The 15,817-nt window shown below is 33.6% G+C and overlaps 1 protein-coding gene across 2 annotated transcripts; it reads right to left on the reverse strand.

The window, feature by feature from the left end:
* Nucleotides 1–3,822: 3,822 nt before the first annotated feature.
* Nucleotides 3,823–14,317, reverse strand: LOC111401877 (carbon catabolite repressor protein 4 homolog 5). Of its 2 annotated transcripts, XM_023029839.1 has the most exons (16): nt 13,898–14,317; nt 13,493–13,656; nt 12,786–12,851; nt 12,656–12,708; nt 12,023–12,104; nt 7,897–7,943; nt 7,674–7,749; nt 6,611–6,703; nt 6,475–6,507; nt 6,293–6,384; nt 5,808–5,916; nt 5,505–5,590; nt 5,300–5,384; nt 4,267–4,321; nt 4,058–4,134; nt 3,823–3,952 (listed from the first exon to the last, which is right to left on the reverse strand). In XM_023029839.1, the coding sequence occupies exons 1-15, from the start codon at nt 14,220–14,222 to the stop codon at nt 4,097–4,099; spliced, it is 1,404 nt and encodes a 467-aa protein (XP_022885607.1). In that variant the 5' UTR covers nt 14,223–14,317; the 3' UTR covers nt 3,823–3,952; nt 4,058–4,096. The 2 variants fall into 2 exon arrangements, with proteins under 2 accessions (XP_022885607.1, XP_022885605.1); XM_023029837.1 differs by having other exon boundaries at nt 3,823–4,134.
* Nucleotides 14,318–15,817: the final 1,500 nt, after the last annotated feature.

Consider the following 15,817-nt stretch of genomic DNA (forward strand, 5'->3'; position numbering starts at 1 on the left):
CAGCAGAAATGCATGTCGACATGAAATTATACTTTACATTGACAGACACGGCACTGTCACGATTAGTTAGGGCAGCAAGTTCAACTATTTTTATAAAATTCATCCCAACTCTGTTTTCTATGAAATTTGCGACATCAGAAAGATATTTTCAAGTAGTTTTCTAGGTTAAAATATGAAAAATTTCCAAAATCATATGATATGGGCATTTTACTGAAAAACGTGAGGTATTGCACAGAAAGTTCAGATTGACCCTTCAACGCGTAAAAATTCATATCTCAGGCCACGGATATCCAAATTGAGTGGTTCTTGAGCCCATATTAAGACAACTCAAAGAGGGACGCAGCAATATTTTTAGAGTCTCAAATAGACGTTTATGGAGTCAGAAATAACGTTTTGAAGTTAACCCAAAAATTGTCCCATTTCTGCCTTTTTATCACTTGAAAGGGAAAGTCTAAAAAAATAAAAAACGTCTCTTAATATAACATGGGAGATATGATTACATAATTTACTTCAGGTACCATATTACATCATGCCTTATACATGTTTTATATAATAACATAAGAAAAACATATGGAAAGCAATCAAACAAAACATACAAAGAAGAAACTTCGATGTAAAATAACTTTGTCCTTAACCCATCATCGATTATGCCTACTGACTTCCACCAACTCCACATTTATGGATCTGAAAATTTAGTATGGAATATTGTGAGTATAAAAAATACTCAGTAAGATACCATGCTTGGATTTAACATGTTAATATTACACAAAAAAATGCATTCAAACACATACTTGCACATTCCGGCTTGTCGGTGCCCTTCGGACTTGTCCTAAGGCATAAATAGATATATAACTTTCTAGACTTGTCCACGTCTTTCATATTATGGTTTTCGTGCATAGTTTAAGCATAAATATTATCATGAAATCTTACCATTTAAGCATAGAAAATATCTTACATTAAAACTTGAAGAAATTTCAATTGAAAGATAAATTGAGAGTGCTAGGCTTTGTCCCCTTTTCCTCACGTATTCACTGCCCTTTCTTACAAGTGATATTCTGTTTTTTTGTTTTTTTTTGTTTTTTTTTGTTTTGCAAGGGAAATAAATGGCAGCAACATTTCTTATTTAAAGGTAAGAGGACTTAATGATTAAGTAAAGGTGACTCTTCAACAATTGTCTCCACGTGAGTTGCATGGATGCACTTCATAAATTTAACTAAACACCTCATGCTTAAGTTAAACACTTCATGCTTGCCTTAGCCACCTCATGCTTGGTTGTTACCTCACTACAAAGATAACATTCTACTCTCGGCCAAGTGGAAAAAAAATGCTTATTTTTAGTAATTAGATGTAAAATTTTGACATTTATTCCAAACCCCTAATTAACTAATTTTGGTAGACTTTTAATAAATCGATCAATGTAAATTTGGCAACCATTAATAATTTTGGCCATACTAAATTTTGAAAAGTTAAATTGCTATCCTAAAAATTAAATGAGCACAAAATTTCGGAGTATTACATCCTTTCTCCCTTAAAAAATTTCGTCCTCGAAATTACCTTGAACTTAGTTGAAAAGTTCTGGATACTTGATCTTGATTTCCTCTTCTCTTTCCCAAATTGATTCTTCGACATTATGGTTTCTCCATTGAACTCTCACTAACGGAATTTCCTTTGTTCTCAGTTGTTGGATTTTGCGATCCAATATTGCTACTGATTTTTCCTCATAAGTTATGTTTTGTTTGATATCCAATGGTTGATAACTAACTACATGACTTTGATCTGGCACATAGTCGAAGCATTGACACGTGGAACACATCATGAATTGCTGACAAATCTGGTGGTAGAGCAATTCGATAGGCTGCATTTCCAACTTTCTGCAAAATTTCAAAAGGACCTACGAATCTTGGTTGAAGTTTTCCCTTCTTTCCAAAGCAATGAACTCCCTTCATTGGTGCCACTTCTAAAAAAACCTTATCACCCACATTAAATGTCAAATCTTTTCTCCTTTTATCAGCACAACTTTTTTGTCGGTCCTGGGCTGCCTTGATTCTAGCTCTTATTTTATCAACTGCTCGACTAGTTTCCTCAATTATTTTGGGTCCTAAAACTCTTCGTTCACCTACTTCATCCCAATAAAGAGGAGCTCTATATCTGCTGCCATAGAGAGCTTCGTAAGGTGCCATCTTTATCGTAGCTTGATAGCTATTATTATAGGCAAACTCTACCCATGGTACATAACTTTCCCAACTGCCTCCTAAATCAAGAACGCAGGCACGCAGCATATCCTCCAAAGTCGGTATAGTCCTCTCCGATTGTCCATCGGTTTGAGGATGAAAAGCTGTGCTGAAGTTTAACATAAATTCGTTTGAACCTTTTGGGGCTTTTTGTGATCGGTTGAAATATATAGAACTTTGGCTACACTTGGTTTTGGTCTTGAGTCGATTAGGGGTTATTTTGTGAGATCTTTACAGATCAATGATTTGGTTTTCAAACTCTCTCTTGGACGGTTCTTTGCACGTAGTGACAGGCTCTTTACCTTTGAGCCCCAGAGTACGGTTTGGCGAACTGGGTCACTGTTTAGTGTGTTGGTATTTCCTGTATTTCGTGGGTTTGTATTTTGGTTTTCTGAATACTGCCCATTTTGGGTGACTAAATCCTAACAATTTGGGTAATATATTCTTTAACAAAAAAAAAATAATAATAATAAATTTTGTAATTAAATTAAGCTAGGCGAGACTCATGTTGATATGATAAAGATGAAATCTTGTTTGAAGCTTTGATTCGATACTTTCTCATTTTCGCTTCAGTTTATGATTGATTGATATAGTGGCGAAGTATTCAATACTTTGAATGCTCGATCAACGTTGGAACAAATTTGTAGCTTATATTGCTTACAAGAAGTTCAATTTAAGTATAAGCACATTGTCAGCAAATAACATGATGTCTGATACAAGGTTGAGACATATTTCTATATTTTAGGCTAGCAAATAACATAATGCGTGTATGCATATTCAAAATCTTCATAGAGATATTTAGGCTAGTACCTAAAAACAATTTGAGAAAGATTGTTAATTATTCAAGATCATTGATTTTCAATCTAAGCATATTTTATTAGATTCAAAAAATTAAGAACCAAGTAAAAAAACCAACCATAAATTCGAAATCAAGTTCACTCAAAGAATTGTACTTTTTAAATTTGCTTTCTGTGATACTTCCTTGCAATAAAATAGTTAAAACAATCCAACCATAAAAATCTTGGTGTTCGATTAAAATTAATTTTCTTCAAGGGAACTAAATTATCGGGTCACATGAAAGTATACTCATTATTTTATTTGATCAAGTCAAAACTAGATTCTTGTTCTAATGAAACCGTACTATATTCTCTATTTATATTACTTAACTGTGATACCATTTACATGGAAATTTAACTAACAATAAGAGTTTGAAGAAAAACAAATCTTTGTTATATTTTTCAGTAAGTTGATAACTTAAGTATAAATTTGTTTTGTATTCATTTCAAGTTAGAGTTCAAGAATTTAATTTTTTTTTTAAGGCACTTAAATTAATTAATATTTAGAACTATGAAATTGTTATTTTACAAGATACCTTTGAGTTAATCTCAAATTTCAAAAGTATACAAAACAAACTCTGCAATAACCCAAAAATCATAATTTTGTGGAACACGTTGAACCCTTAAACACACACAACAACAAAAAAAGAAAAGAAAAAAGGAAAAAAAGGGCTTGTTGAAAGTAGAATCATGCTTTGCAATGACCAAATGTAGGATAATCTAAATAGTATTCTGATATATTTGAAGTAGAGAAATAATTAAAAAAGAAATATATTTCCATTCATGGTGTTTTATGGTTGACACGACCCGTTCCAAATAACATTAATGGACCCACAATGTGACTTGGGGTGATGAGAATGCCAGCTAGAAGTAATCCTCCATACACTGAATTTCAATTCACATATAGAGGAAAAGGTAATAAACTATCAAATAAAGAGTAGGTGAAGAGAGAAAGGTAACATTAAATAAATCAATATCCTTGCAGCTTACAAGAAGGTATCGAGATGATTCTGCAGTACTTTTTACCAATTATAACTCAGGAGCGGGAGATTCCCGAGCAGCATCCCCTGCTTTATACACATAAATCAAAATTTGCAATACCAGAAAATGATAATTTTGTAGTGTGAAATGTCGAATTTTGTGCCTCTAGGAACAAAATCTGTTAAAAAATAGATGGGTTTGAAGGCAAGCCTCGTTACCGTCGTTAGCAATAGCAAGTTCACATACGAGTGCAAGATGATCACTGCCCCATTTCTGCAATAAAAAAATAAATCCTTGTGCATAGCGACAAAATATCTAAAATGGAAATCTGTCCTTTCAAGATCGAGAAGTCAATAATTACAAAAACCGAATTTATTTAATGAAATGTCAAAAATCACGAATGAAAGAGTTTATTTGCTGTAAAGGTTAAGAGTGGCAGCTCCTTGCAGAATTGGAATTGTTTGACAGCATCCATATGTGTCATTCTCCAAAGAAAATATTGAAACTAAAATCAAATAAGCATTAAGTTGCTACGGACAAAATGACCTTTTTCCTAACAAAATGATAAAACGCTGCCTCTTATAAAATATGGAACATTAGCGCTAATACAACATATATGCATAAAAATGACCAAAATAGAGGCATTTTAACATTAAACCGAGATAATATTTGCTATCTAAGATGAACTAGACATTATATCTCGAGCATCAAAACTCGTCAAAATTTATGTTGCTCGGACTTAGTACAGGTACACATAATACATATGTTGGATATGAGAAGAATCACATTCTGGTTTTATAAATTTGGTCTGAAACGGGGTTGGATGAAGAACGTGGCTATATGGACAGGAAATTTGTTCAATCGGTAAGTGAATATTAGGATGCAATAAAGACGCCCCATATGAAATGGACAAGAGGGAATTATTAGAGGTGGCAATGGCGCATCTTGTTACTTGGTAAATAGTAGCTTAGTTCTTGGGGCTTATTTCATGAGCAGTATCTTTAGAAGTATAATCAAGATATTATCTAATGAACTCTTTCCAAACAGGAATCCAAACAGGAATTGAAACAGAACTGTAAATATTCCAGTGGCCGCTGGGCCCGCCAGAACAAATTTTACAGTTTGACAGGGAAATGCGTAGTTGATAAAGCTTGGGATATTATTTATCTATGGAAATTCATAAGAAACGATAAAATTTACAATTTGGAGCAATGTATAGCTCGACTGCCATTGTAAAATAAACGAAGGTACCTTACTAGGAAGCCCTCCTATTTCTCTTAATATATTCATTGGTAGGGTTTCAAGAACCCTTATTGGAACAAGCTCTGGGGTATGCCTGTATCACCACTAAAATTAATGAGAAATCTTTTAAATGCAAATAGCCCAAATCACCTTACTGTAGGGGAAAAAATAAAAAAATAAAAAAAAAGAAGCTTTGACATAGAAAGGGGAGTACCATATATAATCAACTGTTCCTGTAAACATGGAATGAAATGACGTTACCAAAGGTTCCCCAACCTTATCCCTAGTTTTTGAGCTTCCCTAGGAAAATCAGACATAAAAAGTGCAATATAAACATATATGAGCCAAAAGAAGCAATATATTCTTCAGCATCAAGCCAAACTTTATATTTTTTAACTCAATTGCCAACACATACAAGAAAACTATGAAAGAATATCTCACAAAAACATTTTTTGTACGAACTAAAGGCGTTTAACTTTGCCATACAAGGGAGTTCTGGAAGGTCCTAAAATCTTACAGGAACGCCAGCATAAGCACTGGAGAGCTTTAAATGATGGCTTAGGTGACTCAGTCTTGATCCAGTAGCAAGCATTAGTTCTTCATCAGTCCACTTATACATTGACGGCCTTGCAAAACACATGGAAAGGCACATTGCAATGAAACCGTTAAGTTAAATGCTACTGAAGATATAATATGCAGCAGGAATCATTTGCACCAACAAAATTATACATGCAAGGTATTAAAAGCAAGTACTCCTTCCTCCCACCCCTACTCTGTCATTCCCCACATAAATGAAAAGAGAAGAGAACCACGATATTCTATAATGAACCACATTTCACTTCATTTTGCTACTCTTGACAGCAGTGAAAATCTTCAGCGTCAAGTGTGCTTGTCCAATACTTCACCTTAAAGAACTAAGCAAGCAAAATATGGATAGGCAGCCTTCACATCAAAATTTTACAATATAGGACACCAGACCAAGTGATGAATATAAATGCAAACCTTGTCCAATGACTCCGAGTATGAAAGTTTGGGTATTCAACTGGACATATCTGGCCAGATATTTGTCTTCGATCATATAGTTGGACATGCAACTGCAATAAGAAAAAAATATAAGCAAATGGAGTATCATTTGCCTATGGAACATTATAAATCTCATCAGATGGTAAGGAGCTAGGAGTAACCTCAGATGAAGTGATGAACTGATACATTGCACTCTGGATATATAGAAACAAGAAACTATAAATATAAGTGAGGAAAAAAATTGTGTATTTAATTAGATACAGTGTAATTTAAATAAAAAGTGCATTATGTAATTACCTGTGGCAAACTATTCAAGTCCCCAGTGATGACAACTGGAATGCTACCCCATTCTTGTGATAACTTATAGGCCTTCTCAAGAAATAGTCGCATCTACAACAACCAATATTAAATATTAAAAACTGCAGTCTTAAGCCAACGAATTTCAATAAACACTCCCGAAACTATTACATAATGCGTCTCTCGGTCATAGTTTAATAATGACTTTGTTTCAATTGGCACAAAATTTTAGATTTATGGTTGAACTAGTGGGCATTTGATATTACTTAATTGGGTGATCCTCAAAAGTGATGCCTAGAATACTCTCTAATCACATTATATTCTTAAACTAAATCTATTTTTAGGAAGACAGTAATTGTTTATTAAACATGATCAGGTTTTGCAGACATCCCAGGAAGGAGTCGAGGACGCTTAGAAAAGCGTGGAGGGAGTAACAATTGCAATTTATAGCCATAAACTTATTGATATGTAAACAAAAATGTTTTGATGCCAAAAGGTCTCAGGTTGGTATTTAGGTAGAATTTGCCAACTCGATCCAATTGAGACAGCTAGACATGTATCGAGCAGGGCAACCAATAGATGTTTGAAGTAAGTTTCAAATGTATGAAGAAAGTCACAGACGTGCAAAGTCACTTTTTGTCATTTTGATCTATTTTATATATTTTACGGCAATTAGGTCGCAAAATGTAGTTACTTAATGAAATTAGTAGATTCAAATGACAGTAGTTTATCTTTTCATCAGAATTGATCGCCCTTCTAAAGAAGGAAGAAATCTCCAAACATTTCATTTTGACCAACTCAGATAAAAACCAGTCGACAACTGCGAGTTAAACTAGTTCTCACATTGTTATTCAAAGAAAATCCAAATACAATGTAATGCAATTTAAATAAGTTTTTTGAAAGGAATGCAATTTAAATAAGTTTAAAAGAACAATATTAAATCTAAAAAGCTCGTTCTATTATTGAGTGATAATAAATGGGAAATACGCATGAACCTACATTAGTCATTTACAAAGGTAAAAAGAAACTATAGAGAAATTTAACAAACCAAAATGAAATATACCTGGCCCAGCTTAATGTCTCCACGTTTGGGATTGTAGAGAACGTGTATATTACCAACCAGGACACTATGAGTGGACCTAACCGAATAAGTATTAAAGAAGGGAGACCATGGTCAGACTAAAAATTGGTGACAGGGGCAAAAGTATAACAATCCAACTTGATTGAAAAGTTCATATGTGAATACTAATGCATTAGAAATTATCACAGAATGCATTAATATTTACCATGATGACTGAGCAGTAGCATTGGCACCGAGAAAGTTATCATTCATCTGTGTGATAGAGTTAGAAACCATCCATTAAGAGTTATATGGCCAAAAGATAGAAATTATCGATTAATATTCCAAAGTTGAAATAGCAACTTAACAACCATAAAACATCCAAATACCAAATGAAACAGTAAATATTTTGAGAAAATAATAGCAATAGTATATGCTAGAAATAAGCCTTCATGGCAAGCAATCAAAAAAATGAACTTGTTTATGGTTTACAGAACAAGAATTCAATTGCCTATTTCTCTCAGGTTAGAACAGTAGTAACTACAATGGCAAGTTTTAGAAAAAATGCCATTAAACAATAGCACCGTATATAACATTGTACGTTTGCAAGTAATTTTATTTTGCTCATTGTCTATATAAAGATGGCGGGACCATGGATGCATAGAACCAAAAACAGCGGGTGGAAGCTAGGGAGGGGGAGGAAGATTTAAAAGACGCAATATAATTCTGACATTGACGTCCCTTTTTTTGCAAGGGCAATGTAGAAAATGCATTCGAGAATGCAAATCAAATCCCGACAACTGACAAGTGTTACTTGATTTTCCACACACCCATCAAAGCAAAACATCCTATCCAAATATCCAAAGACAACAGAGAATCTAGAATAGACACCAGAATCTACAACATAGGTATCAATGCGCTATACACATGGAGGAATGTCCCTTGGAGCTTAAGGATGTGAAGAACCTCCTATAATTGCAACTTAGAAACTCCACATGCCCATAATATAATCATGAAAATCATGAGATAGAAGCAACTTGTTCTTAGAACAAATTGTGCAGTAATTTCCAGAAAATTATAAAGAAGTTCAGGATCAATTTTAGTTAACTCAAGACCAAAGTTTTCTCAGAACAACATTTCATATATACTGAGCAGGTAATCCAACTTTAGCAGATAATATCAACAACAGAGTGCATAACAAACCAAACAGGAACCAGTGATTCAGATGAGAAGAGGAGTCAAAACGTCCTGGAGCTTGATAGTGCACACTTAGGTGCGTGAGATACTTTTTTCTGCGTCTTTACAATTTATTGAAGCACTCCACTTCAGTACCAAACAGAACCCAAGGAACGCCTTGCCGTACTTCGAATTTACGCCCACACCAAAGTCTGATTACCTCAATTAAGAGTCGTCAAATTATAGTGGCAAATAGCCTACCTCTTTAAAAAGATAAGAGTTCAAAATGATATATAAAGGATTACGAAAATCAGCAAATTATTTTTAGTTTTTTATTTAATTCTCCATGAAAGCAATACCGACGCCCTTTATTTAATTCATTTATTTACCTGTGCCATGAGAGAGAAGAAGTGGAAAAATGTACTGAAATTACTTCTGGAATCAATGACTGAGGTCAACTAGGATAGGACGCTCTATAGCAATGATATTTGAAACATACATTAATTATGTAAAGTTCAGAATTTTATATTTTTAAGTCGGTTAACGTAGCCCATTTTAAAAAGAGCTATGGAGGCTCGGCCCGTTTAAGGTAATGAAAGCTCAAGCCATAAGTTATTAAAATACCCAAAGATTTAAGACATTAAGTTTAAGTAAATTTGATTATAAATATTTAACGAATAACTGGATTGTTAAAATGGTCATCCGCATGGTATTATACATAGGCAACCCAGATTTGAATCACCACGGAGATGATTATATAAAATATTTTTTTTAAATTATTTCAAATTAGAAACTCCTCATTTTCCACAATAAGAACAATTATATCAAGTTAATATGATGGAATAATTATTTTATTAGTGGGCATTAATAGGAATAGGTTACATATCATATGAACAATGCATTTTCCTCTATTTTTCATTATATAAATGTTTTATATAACTTTTTATAAGAATTATTTTTTAAGGGCTTAAAACTCTTTAAATTCCTAATTAAAGGCTCAATTTAACAAACTTAACGATGATATAACTCTCCTGTTTAGTTTTTTCTTGAAAATAAAGGCTACAAGAAGAGGAAAGTCACTTTTCCCTACACCTCTCCTCAAATCTGAACTTGCTTTTATTTTCTCTCAAAAATATCTTTTATGTTAAGTTGTGAAGACACATCTTGTTCCTTTATATTTCAAGAAAATCAAGGTAAGCGATGCTAAGTATTTACCCTTTTCGTTCATTATGTATATGTATGCCTCTACAATGTGTGCTAGAATTTGTTGAAAATATGAAAAAAGAAGTTTATGTATGGCCATAACCGGTTTCTATGACCACAAGGGATTCTTTAGAATCATGAATTTGCAAGTATTCATATACGTGAAATGTTAAATTCTTTCCTATCACTTTGTATATATGTGTGTGTATGTTTATGACCAAAATGGTGCACCATATGATATTAGTCCTACTGAGTTTAAAGTTCACATTTTCTATGTTGACAAATTTTCCAAATTAAAGGATGTTGGGGAAGTGGTATTTACGTGGATTGCGAAGGATTTGAAGGGAGGGAGGTACTTCATTTGTATAATTTCTCACATTTGAAGAGTTTCTAGTTCTTACTAGTTATGCAACTTATGTTTAATTTCTAAAAGATGTTAGTTTATCTTTCTTTAAGATTTCCTAGTTCTTTTTCTTGATGGGAACATTTAAAGTGTTATATGGTTTAAGTATGCTTATAATTAAAGTTCTTAAAGAAGTTAAGATTGAAAATTAGACTTGTAAAGAAAAATTTCAGCTTACTGCCCGAAATTTATCGGTCATCCCCAACAGAATTCTTTGAATTTTTGGACAAAACGAGTGGGGTTTAAAAGCCCTATGAGTCCTCTGACCGTTGGCTTCGAAATCAAGCCAATTGAAGGTCGGTAGGATAAGTTATGCCCTTTTTCATGTGCTGTGTTCAGTATACACGAGAACAGTTTTTCACATGTTTGAGTGCCTAAATTATGTTAGAAAATTCTAAAATTTTACTATGTTGTACTCGAATGAGTTTGGAAAATACTGTAAAAATTTCATAAAATTATGAATTCAATAAATGGTCCAACTAAGCTTGATCTTTGGAGAGCACATGGGAAGCACGGACACGCTACTAGTGTTGACGTATCAGTGTCAAACATGTATCGGACACCAATAAGTCTCTGATGCGTGTCGGAGGGCTGGAAGAAAATGTTGCAGAAGAAATTAAGAAGAAAGAAATAAGAAAACGATGACGGCGGGACACCGGTGATTGGTGGTGAAGAAAGAAGAAATAGGAAAGCGGAGATGAAGAGACGTGTATTGAAGAAAGGAAATACTTTTTTGTAAACCATTGTACTTTTCAAAGAAAATTATTGGACCCAGTGCACTGAACAATTTTTTTGTAAACTGTTGTACTTTTCAAATCAAATTATTGGACCCAATGCATTGTACAATTTGTTTTAGTATATATTTAATTTACTTTTTTTCCAATTTTATTCTTTAACAAAGCAACATGAAAAAAAAAATTAATTAATTCTTTTACCGTCCATGTATGAATTTAATGTCAAGTTTTATTTATATCTATTATTTAATTATTTATATATATGATGCAATAAGTATAAAAAATTATTAATTTTGACTATGAAATTAACATAAGTTAAAAAATAATATTTTAATTAACGTATCGACAACGTATCATGTCAAAACATTTTCAAAAAATCCCGCGTCCACGTGTTTGACACATATCATGCGAACACTTGTGTCTATGTCGGTGCTTAGCACGTTACTGAATTTAACTCCGTTAATGTACGCTAGCATTCATTTTAACCCTCCGTTTTAGTTTCGTTATTTAACAAATCAAACTTATCGACCTTAAATCATTTGTTTCCAATAAATTTTAGAACTTGCAATAGAATGCATGGGTAACTACAAAGTAAAAAAGGAAATTAAGAAAAATTTTAACCCAAATTTTTGAAAGAAAAAAGAACGTTGTTTTTGTACTAATTTCAAATTCCAAGATTTTGTTCGTTACAAATTAATACCTGAAACAACATGCACACTAAAAGATCTAGTGCCCAGCAATCTAAAGGGACCAACATATATGTCAAAGTTAAAGGCATCATTGATCATATATGTACTATAATTAAGCAAATTACATAAGTTCACAGGTATGCATACCTTTAAAACACAAAATTGAGCAACATTGTTGCGCAGTCCAAACCTCTGGAACTCTATGGTTTCTTCATGCAAAAGAGTAAATCTGCAGTTCATTATGCTAATCATAGATGGGAGATATAGCTAGAAACAAGATACATATTGCTAATGGAGAAGCTTTGTGGGATATATCCAAAAATAATTAGAAAACAAGAACAATGTACATTTTTCCTAGAACCAGAAAATTAGACAATAAGCATCATCATAAACTAGAAACAATAAAAAAATAAGCTAATCCTGGGCTTATGTAGAATTTCAGCAACAGCAAGTTCCAAACAAGTACTTTATCATCAAGCATACAACTAGTTATAAGTACAGTTGTCCAAATATATGTAATACTTGCTCAAAAAAGTAATACAAAAAACAAACACAGCAACAAAAACTAAGCCTAGTTTCCAATAAATTTTGGGACTAAAAAAAAGTACAACTTATTGTGAATGTATTAAGCTTAGCCAAACAAGAATTTGGTCTTAAAATTTTCCACAATTTACCCAGAGGATGGTTACTAAGTAGAATAAGAAAAGAAAGGAATGCGAACAAGCAACTTGAAACAACATTGGAATACAATACTAAGGGTAGTGTGGATAAAGATCTTACAACTCATTTTTCCAAAATATGGCACAGCCATCACATGTTTCACCTGCACGAGCCTTGTAAAAGTAACTTGTTCCAGTCAATATTCTGTCTCATAATATGACGGATTATCAAAAATTAAATTAAAGAATACCTTGTGCACACCTTTGAAGCCATCTTTTCCAAGAAGATCATTCAAATCATCAAATCTATCAACCTCCTATTTCCACAAAAGATAATGAGAATAAAAACTGTCCCAATGTATACAGCTCTAAGTGGAGCTTCAAATCCAGTGTCATTATAAATGCTCTGATCGTGGCTTTAATATCATAGATAACAGTGAAAGAGATAAGTTAGAGGAAATAAAGTGAACGTTTGAAAACCATAAGGCACAACCAGTTCGAGAGTACCTATATGATTATATACTATATATAAGTTATATATTGCATTAATTTACAGATTTTGGCATTTTGCCCTAATGAAAACAGAAAAAGTGATCATGCTTGTGTAGCTCTCAATGCAAGAAAAATAAACAAAACATTAGTAATTGGTAAAAATATCTGACACCGTAGTAATTGCGTGTTGTAGTTTTACCCATGAAGATATTTACAAACAAAGGTTCAAGTGGCACTAACAAGAATTGTGCTATAAAACTTATATTAACAAAGTTCACACGAAATAGAGCATCAGAACACGAATAATATTAATTCAACTTGATCACGGACGTCTATTAACTTTCTTTACCTTCCTGTAAATGTGATTGCGTACAACTACAAGTTAGTGAGGAATAAGCTTCATCTTTTAGCCAGAAACGATGCAAGAGGTTTAAAACATTTGTTACTAAGAGGAGCTTAAACTTGCCTGAAAACACAGGATGCTCGGTTTGTACCCACGGATTTCCTTGCACAGAAGCTTCTTTCGGTGCTCCCAATCCAAATACTTCCGTGAGACTCTTCTATACAGTTGCGGATGCTTTGCCGCATTTTCAACACCAAGTATGTTATATGATACAAGAATAACCTTGCCTTAAAAATCATAACATACAAGGAGCCATTAATATTTGGACAACGAACAAATATGAGCACTACACTAAAATTCGCATCAACTTAAAATAATATCATTGAAACTCTTCTAAGATTGGGCGGATTCAAAACAAAAATTTGCAATGAACTCGAGTGTTACAATTTCCATAATAAAAAAATGACAATTCTTTAAACCTATAAAGGAAAACAGCCTAGAAAATGAGAATTTGTGTGCGTGCATTACCGACGCAATTGGAGTCATCATGAGCAGAATAAGTCCACTTGCGATGACTGTGTTCACTTCGTAATTCTTTGCGGTTTCTGTGTTTCCTGCCTTTGTGGGAATGACGGTTGCATTTGTGCGAATTTGGAGGAGTAATCTTAGCTACGGTTTTGCTTTGGCTTAGGGATTTAGTGTCAGTTTCTGGAAATATAAATTTTTGTTTCTTTCTGCTGTGTTTGGAGTGGTGACCCTGATGGCGTTTCCTTGAAGATTTGGGCGGAGGAGGAGGAGACTGATCCGCTGTGCAAGGAAGAGTGCCCTCGGAGCCGTCGCGGTTGCGTCCCATGACGTCAGTAGCTACTAAATCGGCGGTCGATGACGGGAGTCATATTTCCAAAAGGAATTTAAGGGGAAAAAAATGGGGGAAAAAAAAAGTTTGAAGCATAATTGGCACGTCCCTCCCTATATGTGAAAATCGTCTCAATCTTTTATTTTTTGATATTTTCTTTCCCATTTTTTACATTTCTTTGCACTGGACGTCATTGACACCAATTCTTAACATAAATAACCAATTTACCCTCCTGTTTAAACAAAACAAAAAAATAAAAATAAATAAAGAATAAATTGCAATTGTAAGCCCAAACTTTTACAAAAGCGCAAATTAGTCCAAATAAATTATAAAAATATTAAAACTCTCTCTCTCTCTCTCTATTTTCACCACATTCCGGCCACCGGACCATGGTGCCAACTTCAAGTCCTTATTGCCATCTACACAACCCGCCTAATAGTTGGCCCTAACTCCAGGTGAATTGACTAAAATTTCTTTACAAAATGTGCCAGTTGCACAAACCAAAATTGCAGCAGCTTCCTCTCTGATGACTCCCAACCCAAGCCTAACATATTGTAGATTCCCCTCATCATGATGCATCAAACTATGGTCCCCAAACACCTACTCAATCACCCAATCAACATCTTAACCCAAACATTTAGAACGTAATCATCACACAAGTTTCAGGCGAAATTCCATTGATTGTGGTGGACATTATGGTCACAGATCACCATATTCAGCACCCTCTCATCATGGTGAAGCTATTACAACTTTGGGTCTTCAACAATTTTGCACGAATCACGCAATTGATTTTGGGACAGCTTGAAGCATACGAGTTTAGATCCTCTTTCAATTGAGTAGTATTTGTATCAAATTTCTATCATAAGCATTTGGGTTGATGGCAGCAGTTTGTGGTGTGGTTTTGGCAACGACAATAGTGGTGATGGTGGTAGAGGAGGCGTAAGGAATGAGAGGTGAAGAGGACTACAAAAGAGATTTTTTATTTGTTATTTTTAATATTTTAATAATTTATTTGAACTAATTTACACTTTTTAAAAAGTTTGGGCCTATAATTGTAATTTATTCTTTATTTTTAGTTTCGTTTTTATTTTATTTAAATAGGAGAATATATTGGTCATTTTATTTTTACATTAAAAATTGGTGAAAATGACATTCAGCGCAAAAAAAGGTGGAGGTAAAGGTAAAAATGTAAAAAAATGAAAGATATAGACATTTTCCACAATAAATTTGAAAAGTATGAATGTTTCGTGCCAATTACCCTTTATTTTTATTAAGCCCTGTTTTACTGCGATCCCACTACTCGTACAATAGGCTTCACAATGTGCCTTACAATGCGACTTGGAAAATGGAGGGAAAAAATAAAAGAAAAGAAAACACTCTTTGAACGGGTAAAACCATCTCTCTCCTCATTTTCCCCCTTTTCAAACCCTCCAAACTAACAACACCATTTTTCGGCGAAATCTTGAATTTTGAAGCACCATGTCATCGGTGAGATTTACCTTCGATGCTTTCTTTCATTCCGACCGATTGTCCATATTTGACCATTCGACAAAGCCATCGCCGTCTCAACAGTTCGGCCATTATGAAACAAC

The sequence above is a fragment of the Olea europaea genome, chromosome 10 (genome assembly GCF_002742605.1).
Source record: "Olea europaea var. sylvestris chromosome 10, O_europaea_v1, whole genome shotgun sequence".
NCBI classification, from domain to species: domain Eukaryota; kingdom Viridiplantae; phylum Streptophyta; class Magnoliopsida; order Lamiales; family Oleaceae; genus Olea; species Olea europaea.